The sequence below is a fragment of the Spea bombifrons genome, chromosome 4 (assembly GCF_027358695.1).
Source record: "Spea bombifrons isolate aSpeBom1 chromosome 4, aSpeBom1.2.pri, whole genome shotgun sequence".
Lineage (NCBI taxonomy): Eukaryota > Metazoa > Chordata > Amphibia > Anura > Pelobatidae > Spea > Spea bombifrons.
In genome coordinates, this window is record NC_071090.1 from 3608414 (window position 1) to 3623278 (window position 14865).

The following is a 14865-nucleotide window of genomic DNA, read 5'->3' on the forward strand; positions in this document are numbered from 1 at the left end:
ATTTATTGCTTATGTGAAGAACACATCATATAACATACTGTTATTATATACGTGGATGACTGAACAAGACACCTTATTCTAAAGAGATGTTGTAGTTGATGAGCACGTTATATGAAAATATATATATACAGTATATATATACAGTATATATATATATATCTGCAGTATAGGTATGTATAAACAGTATATATATATCTGCAGTATAGGTATGTATATATATATATATATATATATATATTTAAAGGCAAAGTAAATTTAGCGCTAAATAATTAAAATATTTATTTTAATGTAATTATTGTAATTATTGGTTGTAATTTCTTGTTATATATAGCATTAGATTTGTGTTTGTAGCAGCCGTATTATCTCTGCCGCAGAGCCGCGCATGTGGTTTGTATGAGAAGAGAGAGATCAGACCCTTCAGGGAAAGCAGTTCTCCGCGAGCTGCCGTTCGCAGAGCTCGTCCTCTGGGGCAGAGACAGCAGCGCCGGGGTCACGGATACACGCATGTCATATGTTCCTAATAAACCGCTTCTTGTGCAGTTCCAGCTAAGCACTTCATAATAGTCTGCCCTTCTCCGCTCCGCTTCCTCGGCTGGATGGCAGGAGCCGGGGCGCCGAGCTCCACCTCATCTAACGACTTCTCTCTGTCTATTAGGGCGGCTGTCAGAGCTCCTCATGCATGCGCAGACTTCTGAAAGCCCAGATATTACTGTCTCTGCCACATTTCTGCTAATATAGCGGCGGGTGAATCACACAAGCGTCTGTCTGCCTGCCGCTCCGTGTTGTCACATAAGGTTACAATGTAACCAACGGATTATCTAGTGAGCTGCAAGTTTGTGGTTCGTCGGACTTTATGGATGAGGCAACAATCTAAAAAATGTAGCGGTATAATAATAAGGTTCCTGCTGTAACGACTCAAACCTTAATCAGTCGTTGGTCTCGTCTTGGATTCAGGAGCCGGATGTCTATCCCATGCATGTATTGCCCCTGTTTCATGTGGGCATATGCTTTACTTTTTCTTCTGCTTTCAGCTGGTTAAAGGTTAACACACAGCTACGACTTTTACCACTAGCATCAGATTAAAAATGCGTAATGTACATTCAAGTAAAATGTGCTATTAGTTTTTGCCCCATAACATAATATTTTCAGGACTCTCTGACTAATGAAAGTCTATGGAGGAACGGACTTCATTAGCATTGCCGTAAAGCATCAGCTCAGTGTGGTGATTGAGCTGGGAAAGTCACCCAAAATATCACATGTATACAGCGGTGGGGGTTATTATTGTATACAGCGGTGGGGGTTTATTATTGTATATAGTGGTGGGGGTTTATTATTGTATACAGCGGTGGGGGTTTATTATTGTATACAGCGGTGGGGGTTTATTATTGTTTACAGCGGTGGGGGTTTATTATTGTATACAGCGGTGGGGGTTATTACTGTATACGGCAGTGGGGGGTTATTATTGTATACAGCGGTGGGGGGTTATTATTGTATACAGCGGTGGGGCTTATTACTGTATACGGCAGTGGGGGGTTATTATTGTATACAGCGGTGGGGGTTATTATTGTATACAGTGGTGGGGGTTTATGATCAGGAAGGATTTCCATGGGAATTCTCTATAAACAACGCACGGCCCCCACTGGATAGATGTTCAGTCAGACAGACCGCCGGACCTGGAGCCGGAGACCCCCTCCTCCCTCCCCCCGAATACCTCTGTGGAATTATAGGTTTCTTCCACGGAAATTGATCTAAGTTACCGATCTTACCGAAACCGTCAGCCGCTGAGTCCGCTCTTAGCCACGACGTTTGCGCTTGGAGTGAAAAAGTGCCGCTTTTTATTTGCTTTTATTTTATAAATAACTGTAATTATTTTCCCTGCCAATTCCCTGCAATAAAAGCTGACAAGAAAAACAAAATGATGCGTTCATTAAAATGATGACATCAGCTCTCACTTAGCAGTTCGCTCGCGCCTTTAGTTCCAGGGATTGATAAATACAGTAGCGCTTGCAGCGTGTATAATATGCACTTGGGCGCCCGTAATTTTCATCCATTTTTGGGCATCCGCAAAACATTTCACCACTTTTTCTGATAACCACTCGTTGGATACAGGAACCGAGGTCTCCCCAACCCTCTCCGGTGGGTTATGCCGACAACGGGGAGCACCAGAGAGCTCTCGGGCCCCCCAGTGTCTCGCTGCTCAGTAGGCTGTGTTTGGGGTAGATCTTTGATCGCAGCCTCCATAGACTGCATGCGCACCTTCAAGACCCACAGTGCCAGGTTATGATGTCATAACGTGGCGCTCCGTGTGTTAAAGGCACAGCGCACTTTTTAATGCAGTGCCGCAGACGACTGCAGATGGGGCAGCCGAGGGTAAAGGTAAGGACATCACTGCCGGGAGGGGGCAGGTTATCCCAAAATCCTCCAGATGGGGTGTGCCGGGCACTGGTGGAAGGGGCAGGGCAGGTCCTGGTAGAGAATGGGCAGCAATGAACAGGAGTGGGTGGAGTTAAATAGCACTCCATGCCCATCAATTAAAAGGCCACACCCACAGCCCCCATGGGTACGGGTAACCCAATTTGTGCCCTCCGTGACCCCCACTTCCATGAACCCCCCCCTATGCACCGTGTACATTTAAAGAGACCACTCAGCTATTATACTCATTAAACGTCATATAATAACCTGAGGGTCCCTTTAATTGTCTCCAGCGTTCCCAAACAAGAGAAGACAAATCTTAAGAGCTTTTCTAATCAGACGATAATGTTATCGTTAATTGCACTCTTCCCTTATTATACCTATTATAATAGACATGCTTTAAATAATTACTAGCGCGCACGTGGATCGCTGGCGGTGCGGCGGAGAGTCCCGGACAATCAGAAGCCGCCTATTTACTGCATTGTTTCTTACGCCAGAGACGCGCTTCTCCCAAATGCAAATCACCAGCATTAAAATTTTAACTTAATTACCGACTAAAATTCCGCTTGAAGCGCAGCTGCAGCCGATCAGCTTTGGAAACGCACAAAATCCACTTCCCTCCGGAACAACAGAAGAAATAATCTCTTTTCACGTATTATCTCGGAATCGCGGCCTATGGGCGGACTGGTGCATACCCCACTCTCCAGCGTCCCCTGTAGCCCCATCAACGAAGAATGCCTATTAAGGTCATTTTTAAATATCCTAAATCTTTACTTTTTGAGCATCCTTCTTCTACAGACCTGGAGTTGCTGTCAGTCATGTGATATTTTGGGTGACTTTCCCGGCTCAAACACCACACCGAGCTGATGCTTTACGGCATTGCTAATGAAGTCCTTTCCCCCATAGACTTTCATTACACTCCGTCTGGGTGATTAACACCAAGCCATTCTATTGTTTACCCTAATCGGTAGGATAACAGGTCAGGGGGTTTGTCTAGTAGATTGGGGATCAGATAACAGAGCGAGAACGAATGGCTGATATGCAACATTAGATTATGTAAAATTTGGTTTATTTTGTGATGTCCGCTATAATTCTGTAGAGATCCTTTGCCACAGTGACCCTCTGTCCTTTCAGTTCTGTGAAGGGAATTGAAATTCTCTGCTGCGTCCATCCTCATATATCACGCTATTACACGTAATCTTTGTATGGCACGTTAAACTCATCAGGCTTTTTGAGGGGATACGATCTCCCTTGCTAAGAATTCTTATCTTGCTTCTGCTTGTATCGCTTGGAAGAAAAGGATAGGAGAGAAAAAAAACGAGATAAAAGAATTCAGGAGAGAGAAAAAAAAAGATGTTATTTTTGGCATCGCCTGCTGCTAGGTAAACACGGCAGGCTGGAGGAGAGGGCCGAGGCGGAGAATGGAAATCTATAAATAAAGGTGTATTGCGGGCAGAGGTGTGCGGAGGACTTGCGTGTCGCCGTGACTGCTTCTGTCTCCCGTCATTTGTCCCTTGGAGTTGTCTTGTAGAAGAAGAACAGATAAACGGACCGGAATGAGTGATATCTGCAGACGCAGGATGACGACGGCTCGCCTGCGCGGGTTGGTTTACTGTGACATGTCCATGCGCAACCCTGGTTGAGCAAGAAGGAGCAGAGCATGACTAATGGGGTCTGGTGATCCTAGTCATCGAAGGAAGAGTTGTGTATTCACCCTCCTCACCTCAATATTCATTATGAAGGACCAACATTCTCTAGCAAGCAGGCCAGAGGTGGCCTTGTATAACTGATACGGGCTAGGAGACGTTGAAGAACACTGATTTAACTATACATTGTACAGGGCTAACCGTACTCTTCCTGAAGCAGAAGCTCACTGGGGTTGGCCATTCATAATGTATACCAAAATCATGAAATTGAAAGTCAACTCAGAAAAGACGCATGTCTACCCTTCCTTTAGTGGATGAGCCCTCTGCCCAATTGGTTTAAGGATCATATAACCAACGTTGTCTATCTGGGCCACCACCGACCAATGATGGAGAACCTGAAGCCAGGGGCTATGGATAAGATCAGGGTCACCACGGATGACCACAAAGCCACCATTCCCTCACCTACTATGAGAGTTACTCTGTCATCTGCTCCTTGATACACTTTCTAAACCCCACAATAATACATGTTAACATTTTGCTTTACTTTTGACACCCGATGAAGGTGATTGATCCGTGAAACCCAGCATTATGTCTACACGGTGACACCACATACGGTTTGATTACCAACCCACACGGCATACGGCCCTACCTCCCATTTAAATCTTACCCCCTGCCTGGATTCTGACAGCTCCCTCTGGCCGGGATAGGAGGCAATTGCTTCTTTCATTGTCACCGGAGTCTATTCATCACATCCCCGCAGCTGTACAGCCGGCACAGAAAGCTGATTTATCTACGCAGAGGAATCCTGTCGAGACGTTTCAGGCCAGCTTAAGATTCTCTAAACAATCCACATCACATTTTTAGGTTTGTAGGTCAGTAAGGGTTAATTGCAAAAAGGTTCCCGGACGAAAAAAAAGCTTATCTGTGAAGTGAAAGCCGCCTTGTGCAATACCATAAGATTGATTCCATGAATTTGGGTTTTTTTTGCTCCATTATTATAACTCTTATTATGTTGACAAAGTGATACATTGGCAAGATCTTGTCTCGGACTCAAGACGCTTGGAGTCCGTATCTGGTAATGGGTTGAAAATGGAAAATACTTTTTGAAGGGGACTTTCCCGATGAGATTTGGGGGTAGTTGGTGTTTAAATAACATCAAACCTGTCACACTATGCAGAACAACATCTCCTTCGCAGACATCACTAGAAGTAGCTGGTGGCTGCACCTTAAACCAGATCCTCCAAGAACTGACCCGGAGCGGGGCCAAAAGCATAGACAGCACACCCTGCCTCCTCTATGTGGCTGATACATGAATATTCTTCCAGCAATAATAAATAATTCATGAGCGTGCGGCTATCCAGGATATAAGAAAAGACCGACGAACGAAACCAGACAGGTTAGTTGGTCCAAATGGCCCATAACTGCTCTTAACAGGACAGCCCAGCGTCCTACACAACCCCATCTGAAGGAGAGTCTTCAGCTCTAGCTCCTCCTCCACAGTCTGAAGGAGCCAATCATTGGCACAAAAGCACATGGAGAGTCTTGGTAGACCAATTGGAACTCTTATATGAGCCAACACTGGATCTGGCTGGTGTTGAGTATATCGCCGATGCACAGTGCCAAGCATTACGTGTGTTCAAGCCAAGGCGCAGGGTGTCGGAGAAATAGTGCAAATGCCTACGGGACGGGGTATTCTGCAGAAACCCTCTGTGCGTTTTGGGGGAGAAAATGGTGATTTAAAGGGGACAGGGAGGTATCACGCATTAAGGTGCACGCGGTCCCTTTAAACCCTACGCTTTTATTCCTATACGAAGCTATCGAGCTGTTTTCCTCTGCAGCTTTCCGCAGGTCTCTGGCAGACGGCTGATATAAATAATATAAATTATATATAAATATAGGATAAATCCCAATGTTTCTCCGAGTGGTAACGCCGTCTCACGCCGTCCACTCCTCACACCTGACGTAATGGATTCGCGCTGACGTTGTTTGGGCTGGAAACCCGTTCGTTACAATAATGCGTTCAAACGATTCCCTCTTTGGCTAATTGTCTCTGTAACTGTTTCTGAAGATGGAGATCTGTATTGGCAAAGCGTTGCTTGAAATGGATGCCCGCATTGATTAACAGATTTCTGCGATCAATACCTGCCTTGGCAAACAGATGCTTAAAAAATGATAGGCGTATCGATCATCCGAGGCATGCCTCGCAGAACGGAGATCGAAGAGGAGGCAGATCGGCGCTGACATGACAAACGCCGCTAGGCACCAAAGGAGGTGAAAGGACGGCTGCTACGGAAAACTCTTAACCCTATGTTTTTACTTTATTGTGAGGGTGGTGGCTAACTGGGACAACCTCCCAGCAGAAGTGGTAGAGGGTAATACAGCGAGGGGATTTAAACATACATGGGATAGACATACGGCTCGTGAATCTAAGACGAGACAGAGAGCCTTTACAGCAGGAGAAGCGGGCAGACTAGACGGGGGCCGAATCTGCGTTTATGTTCAGATATATAGATGATGTATCTTTAAGCTCCTGAAGGCGGCCATTATCTGTCTTGGAATGTAGGACGAAGATATTCAAAATACAGAAAGCTAAGGGAAATCTGCGCAAAAAAAAACAGTTAAATGCTACATTTTATTATTATTATTTATTGATTGATATATGTCGCCGTCCTATACAGCAGTGCCGCCTAAAGCCGTGGCTTTACCTTCTTCAGGACTAATTTACACCTCTACATAAATCGGCTCATAAAAATGTCATGAAGAAAAACATTTTTAAATGGATTCCTTTATTACAAAAACTTTTTTGATCTCTAACCGCGATGCGGAATGTAATTGCTTATTTAAAAATCATTAAAATAATTTATTTTGTTTCGTTTAAAGACTGTTGTCCTTGAACAAAAAAATGGAACTTTTAAAAGGGTCGCGTTGTTCACCTTAATTTTGGGTTTTTTGTTGAATATAAACAAGGGGGCGGAACAAGCCAAAGAAAAAAAATGCATTTTATTCTTCGCAAATAATACAGCAAATTGAAATGCATCTCTATATCCTACAGATGCCATAACTTATTATATATTCAACAAATTAAGAAACCCCAGGAGGCAGCGACCCACAGGAGAGAAAAGTGTGTTTGGTGGAGATGGAATTGGTTTGTATTGATATAAAAGTCAGGAAAAATACTTTTTTCTGAATTCTATTAAATATATAATAATAATAATAATAATAATATTTACTCCTAAATATAACTACCTGGCTCCTAAAATCTGTATGCCTTCTTCATTGAGCGGTAGCACTCTATTGACCATGATATCGCCACCCAGTGGACTGGCTGTGAACTACATTAAGTGATAAAATAAACTGTATGGATTAACATAAATATATCTGTTATCGTTATTATTAAAATTATTTATTTATATAGCGCCAGCAATTTCCGCATAGCTTCTTACAGTCCATACATAGAAAGGATCGGAAAAAACTAGAAGGAAAACCGATACATTAGGTAAAGAGGGCCCGTCCCACAAGCTTACAATCTATAGGATATATACTGGTATATTCTCTCATGTTGATTTTTGAAATGACTGATGCACATGAACCCATTTGGAATCGGAATTTCTCCTTCTCAACAGTTAATTATTTTGGGACTCTTAAGCTTCATGCTTCTCGGAGACTGTAAGGAACATGTTTTATAAGAACATTCATGTTAGAATGAGCTTAAACAGGATCATAAGATTAGTCTTGATTATATTACCAAGCAAGGCAGAGTGCGTTGGAACTCATCAACTCATCATGGTCTTAGATGTAATGTAAGGAAGTCTTACTTTACTGAGAGGGTGGTAGATAAATGGAACAGCCTCCCTGCGGTGGTGGTAGAGTCTACTGCAGTTAGAGAATTTAAACATGTAAGGGGTAGACATACGGTTCCTGAATCTAAGACGAGACCAACGACTGATTAATGTTTGAGTCTTTAAAGCCGGAAAAGTGGGCGACTAGACGGGGGCCGAATGGGTCTGCCATTAGATGATCTGAATACCAAGTCTCAGGTGGGTTTCGTACTCGAAATGCCGCGATTCAGCAAGTCCCAGCGTTCATACCTTGACCTTGCGAGGCTGTAAATGTTCATTGCCATTCCTTTCACTCCTCTGTCTAAAACACAATAAGCTTTAAGACCTTCCCGAGTTTACACGCACTGATCCTCGCTCCCAGGAGGTCCCGGAAGCCTCTCTCTCTTTGCCTTTGATAAATCACGTGTCTACCCCAACCCCCCCCCCCTCGAAGATGAGGGCATCTTTAATTTCTAGGCGAATGTCTCTTCCATCTCGGACTGTCAAGGTTTAAATGTTCCACCGTTTGGAGAAAGGGCTTTATTCACCCACCTGGGGTTCTGTGCATTGGAATCGGGTACGACTTAGATTTTACTTTAAGCCTGAAAAACAAGCGAACATAAAGTTAGCATATGGCAGACATTCCCGTTCCCGCCCCATGTACAAGCTGTCGGCAAAATTTATTGAGTTAGGCTTTTGCTCTCCCATTAGCCATATGGCTTGAACCGGTATAGACTCAAAAATAAATCCCGCCGCCATTCCAGCGTCAGCCAGCTATCCGCCTTTCACACGGTGGAACCGTTATACAGACCTCCGATCACAAATCCCCCACGTTATTAAAAATGAAAAAATGTATACAGCTCTAGCATATTAAGTAATAGTACTTGTTTTTTCTTCTAAATGTTCTTAAATAAACACATATTGTTGCTGAAACCGAGGAGGAACCTGATAAAGTGAGGGGCTCGCAGGAATTTTCCGGCAGTTTTTTTTTCTTCTATACTTCATTTCTTCTCGATGTGTAGTACATGCGGAAGAGCTGAATGAATCTGGTATGATATTGTGGTCTGGCTCAATGTAGGCATGCTTGGGCATGACTGGTGAACAAAATAAAACAGTGACAAATCGTGAAGAGAGTGAAGGGAGTGAAGAGAGTTAAGAGTGTGAAGGGAGTGAAGAGAGTAAAGAGTGTGAAGGGAGTGAAGAGTGTGAAGGGAGTGAAGAGTGTGAATGGAGTGAAGGGAGTTTGGGGAGTGAAGAGAGTGAAGGGAGTGAAGAGAGTGAAAAGTGTAAAGAGTGTGAAGGAAGTGAAGAGAGTAAAGGGAGTGAAGAGAGTGAAGGGAGTGAAGAGAGTAAAGGGAGTGAAGAGTGAAGGGTGTGAAGAGAGTAAAGAGTGTGAAGGGAGTGAATTCAGGGTTCTTTTTTGTTTGTTTCTAGCTCTTGGTGGTGGCATCAGACTGGTATATTCTCAGGTTTCAGAATACTCCTACTTGCCCCAGTGACACATTTTGCTGGATCATTGGGGGTAACTGAAAAATCCAGCTGCCGGTACAAGCAGTTCCTAGCATTAGTGCTAGGAAATCAGCATTGTTTTTATCCAGGAAAAAAAAACCTAACAAGGAGCCGGTTTAGGACGCGATTGCGCATCTGCGGAGGTGTCTTGGGATTTGTTAAACGACGTTACCCACAATGCCTCCTGGCGCTAAACGCGTGGAAACCGAGGCAGATCCCGGCGTTAAATGAGCAACTCTGGCCCCTGCCCTTAATTAGCAGATCAATTAAGCAGCAAACCACCAAATTAAAAGAGCAGAGTCTTCTCAGAGTCACGGCTTTAATTACCAATCCACCAGTGTCTTTAATTAACCGCGCTGGCGAGAGATCCGGAAATATTCCGCAGAGACTTTAAGGAGACTGAAGCTCCTTCGCTCGCTACCTGGAAAAAAAGAACTCGCTATCAGAAATTTATCGTCTTTTTTTCTTTTATATAGCAGTTTTTTTTTTAAAGCGCTAGGTTAGAATAAGTTCAGCATAAAAAGAAGTAGGTTTGGCGGAGATGGTTGTGATATATGCGTGACGTAAAGCATTCATCAGGTTTTAGCAGCCAGGTGCCGGGATATGCATACAGAGAGTCGCATTTTATGATCTCGCTACAATATATCTCGCATTAATGGAATGTGCTTCAGATTTTGGGAAGTTTGCAGCGCGCCTGCCATCAATCGCAAAAACAGCGCTCAAAAACGCCAGGGAAGCCGGTAAAATGATGGAAGGAATAGTTGGACTGTGAGAATGGAGGAGGAGGAGGTATAAGGGTATGTTACCCCAGGCATGGGCAAGAACTTCTGTGGTTATTACACTGCTGGAGGTTATATTACTGTATACAGCGCTGGGGGTTATATTACTGTATACAGCGCTGGGGGGTTATATTACTATATACAGCACTGGGGGTTATATTACTATATACAGCACTGGGGGTTATATTACTGTATACAGCGCTGGGGGTTATATTACTGTATACAGCGCTGGGGGTTATATTACTGTATACAGCGCTGGGGGGTTATATTACTGTATACAGCACTGGGGGGGTTATATTACTGTATACAGCGCTGGGGGTTATATTACTGTATACACTGCTGGGGGTTATATTACTGTATACAGCGCTGGTAGTTATTATTGTATACAGCGCTGGGGTTATATTACTGTATAACAGCGCTGGGGGGTTATATTACTGTATACAGCGCTGGGGGTTATATTACTGTATACAGCACTAGGGGTTATATTACTGTATATAGTGCTGGGGGTTATATTACTGTATACAGCACTGGGGGGGTTATATTACTGTATACAGCGCTGGGGGTTATATTACTGTATACAGCGCTGGAGGTTATATTACTGTATACAGTGTTGGGGTTATATTACTGTATACAGTGCTGGGGGTTATATTACTGTATACAGCGCTGGGGGGGTTATATTACTGTATACAGCACTGGGGGTTATATTACTGTATACAGCACTGGGGGTTATATTACTGTATACAGTGTTGGGGTTATATTACTGTATACAGCGCTGGGGGTTATATTACTGTATACAGCGCTGGGGGTTATATTACTGTATACAGTGCTGGGGTAATATTACTGTATACAGCGCTGGGGGTTATATTACTGTATACAGTGCTGGGGGTTATATTACTATATACAGCGCTGGGGGGTTATATTACTGTATACAGTGCTGGGGGTTATATTACTGTATACAGAGCTGGGAGGTTATATTACTGTATACAGCGTTGGGGGTTATATTACTGTATACAGAGCTGGGAGGTTATATTACTGTATACAACGCTGGGGGGTTATATTACTGTATACAGCGTTGGGGGTTATATCACTGTATACAGCGCTGGGGGGTTATATTACTGTATACAGCGCTGGGGGTTATATTATTGTATACAGTGCTGGGGGTTATATTACTGTATACAGCGCTGGGGGTTATATTACTGTATACAGCACTGGGGGTTATATTACTGTATACAGCGCTGGGGGTTATTACTGTATACAGAGCTGGGGGTTATATTACTGTATACAGCGCTGGGGGTTTTATTACTGTATACAGCGCTGGGGGGTTATATTACTATATACAGCGCTGGGGGTTATTACTGTATACAGCGCTGGGGGTTATATTACTGTATACAGCGCTGGGGGGTATATTACTGTATACAGCGCTGGGGGTTATATTACTGTATACAGCGTTGGGGTTATGCTCAAGGAGATTAAGGCAATGTCTGGGTTCCAATATTCCCACAGGGGGGCCACACCTGCGATATTTAAATAAAGCACAAAAAAAATTAACTAAATAAAAGTCATTTTTCCTTTTAAAAGCCGATATTCGTATATTTCGCGAGATACGTGTCGCCCCCTCCCCCGCTTCTGCTCCATAAACATGCAGTTTGTTTAATTCTCTTTCCGTTTCTAATTACTGCGCTGTAGGAGGATCTCCAAATCTACATAAGTCAATTCTATTTTGTTTAATTTGCATGCAATTAAAACAGCAGATTAAATGCCATTTGGCAAAATATCACATCCAGCGCGAGAAAAGGAGACGGCGGAACCCGATTAACCCTTTCATCATTGAAGGTGTGATTGACCCGGGCATGGATTTGCTTAACATTCCGGCACCAGAGGTTCTGTTCTATCTACTCCAGAAACAGGCAAACCCCGAATTGTAGCTCAAAATGGGAGGAATTCCTTCTTGACTCCAAAATAGCCTCTGATTTCTCATGAGATCATCAAGCTGTAGCTAATCCCGTCCTTATAACCCATTATATCTCGTTATCCCTCATATTATATATTATACACTCTCCGGCCGTATAACTAATCTGGTCCTTATAACCCGTTATATCCCTGTATATTCCTCATATTATATATTATATACTCTCCCCCCGTATAACTAATCCCGTCCTTATAACCCGTTATATCCCTGTATATTCCTCATATTATATATTATATACTCCCCCCCGTATAACTAATCCCGTCCTTATAACCCGTTATATCCCTGTATATTCCTCATATTATATATTATATACTCTCCGGCCGTATGGACACAGTTGGCTCCTGTAGGGTCAGAGACTGGTGTAGTTAATACCATGGATGAGGCGGCAGGTGAAAGTGGGCACGGGCAAGTAAATGGGGGGTTTTAGACTATAGTCTTAAGGAACCTTCTCAGCAAACCTTAATAGTAAGTGGGGCTTGGCTTCCATGTACTGAGGGTCATCTCTCTCTCTCTCTCTCTCTCTCTCTGTTTGCAGATGGGAAGTCCATCTCCCTGTCTCCGCTGGACTCTCAGTCCCACAGTCCACGTTACTCAGCCTCAAACCAGCGAGAAAGCCTGGAGCTGCGCATGCGAGAAGTGGAGGAGGAAAACCGAGTCCTGCGCAAGCAGCTCAGCCTGGTACAGAATCGGGGGCCATCACATCGCCAAGGCAACCGCTCCAAAACCTACTCCATGGAGGAAGGCACGGGCGACAGCGAGAGCTTGCGGGCCGGGATCGTGGCCGGGAACAGCTCGGAGTGCGGCCAGCAGCCGGCCGTGGAGAAATGCGAGGTACAGGCCTAATAGTTTTAATCCTTTATTCCTCCATCACCATAGAGAAACCATAGAGATGACCGGTCAGCCTCCATAAAGCATCGTGCCACTCTATGATAAACCCTCCAGATTTTAAAATGAATTCAAGCGGCAGAAACACATTGATATGATCACGCTGTCCGATTCCCCGCAGAGAATAAAATGAATCCCTATTTAAATGGAAAAGAAAATAGTTTTTTTTTTTTCTGAAATGTTAACAAAATTCGGATTTGTATAATTTTATAGCATCCAGGGTCTCTGATATACAACTTAAAGGTGAAATTAAATGGAATAACCCGGTGGTGATTGTTACAATGATATGGTTGTTATAAGTCGAAAGTCCATGTTTTGTTTGAAAAATTACATACATTTTAGATTTAAGAGCGGACTATTTTGGGGACAGAAGCCTCAATCTGAGCACCGTCCTCATTTGATTATTTACGATGGGTCTCCGAGCCACCATGGATAAACCCGGGGAGCGCCGTTGTGACACGCCCCATTCCCCGCCTACTTTCCCCTCCAACCATGGTGTTTTACTGCATGTGGGACCGCCCACCAACATCAGCAGGACCGCCTACCTGCATCCCGAAAAGGTCTAGGTAGCTAGAGCCGGGGATGTATTTCACTTTTATGAGGATCGCAAAAAAAAGGACTTCAACGGAATTTAAATTGTGTTTTTATGATGGTACCCCAAAAAATGAATATTCACATCCCTTCATAACAAGTGGGGAGGAATAAAGCTTAAGATTCCAGAGGAATGAGAGAGAAGACTTCACGGGCACTGCCGCTAAATAACTGTATAAATTACCATGATTAAGGCCAAAATCTTGAAGCCATTAATATCGGCAGGTTTTATCCGCCTTAAATCAACACTAATAAGAGTTATCCATCAATATATATTTTTTTGTTTACAAGATTAGAGGCGGACAGAAGATTTAATCCCCGCAATTAGGGCAGTTCCGTTCCAGGACCCGCGGAGTTAATGGCGTGCCGTGTTTAGACAGAAGCGGCTCTCCGGAGGACTCGGAGCTCACATCAAATGGGCCGTGTAACTTAGACAGACAGCGAGAGTCGGGCCGGTCTCGCGGGACGGAGAAAACCGGAGAGAAAGCCGCTTCAAAATATTCATGTTTTTGTTAGGAAAAGTTTTCTCATTAATACTAAATAACAATTCCAAAGAATTTCATCTGAATAAGAGACCTCCGAGGTCCAGGAAGGTTATGTAACGGTATCAGCTTCGACTCCATGTGCTTTTAAAAGGATGTTTTTTTGAAGCTGGGGCATTTAAAAAGCCAATGTCTGTGTGATTCCAGCCAATCAGAGTTCTTGGTTTCCTTTTGGGATCAGAATCAAGACGCTCAGCTGTCTTATGCCCTTTGGTTATTGCCCTGCCGTTCTCAGTTGCCTCTGGGATTTTTTTTTGCCCGCATGCATTGGACCCCTGGAACAGAGGGGGATGCCGCACAGCGATGGCAGCAAGTCCCCAAGGTAGGACTCAAGTGACGTTGCCAAGAAATCCAGAAAAGTTAGCAAAACCTGAAGTCATGCACAAGCATGGGGCAAGAGCCAATCAGGAACCTCCGGATTGGCTACAAAAATAAAAAGGGCCAATCAGGAAGGACTATCGTGGGTCTTATTGATCCTTTGCAAGCGACGACCTGCAAAGGTGAAAGCTGACCTCAAGTCCAGTGACCAAGGAGAAGATATTAGAGGTAGGAGCTTTGGCCCCCGACTCGAGGACAAATGAGAAGCAAGACACTGATAAGTATGCTTTTTTTTTTATCTCCAATCCTTCATCGATTTCACCCGATATTTTATAAAAGCCATGTGGCAAGCTAATCCGCGCGCTATGACACGGCGACCCTCGCTGACCAAGGCAT

General features: G+C 43.9%; 1 protein-coding gene across 1 annotated transcript in view; it reads left to right on the top strand.

The window, feature by feature from the left end:
* LARGE1 (LARGE xylosyl- and glucuronyltransferase 1) overlaps positions 1-14865 on the top strand; it is an 87993-nt gene that overhangs the window by 14421 nt on the left and 58707 nt on the right. Inside the window, exon 3 of the mRNA XM_053462655.1 lies at positions 12669-12964. Within this exon, the coding sequence (XP_053318630.1) occupies positions 12669-12964 (296 nt within the window). The remainder of the gene's footprint in view (positions 1-12668; positions 12965-14865) is intronic.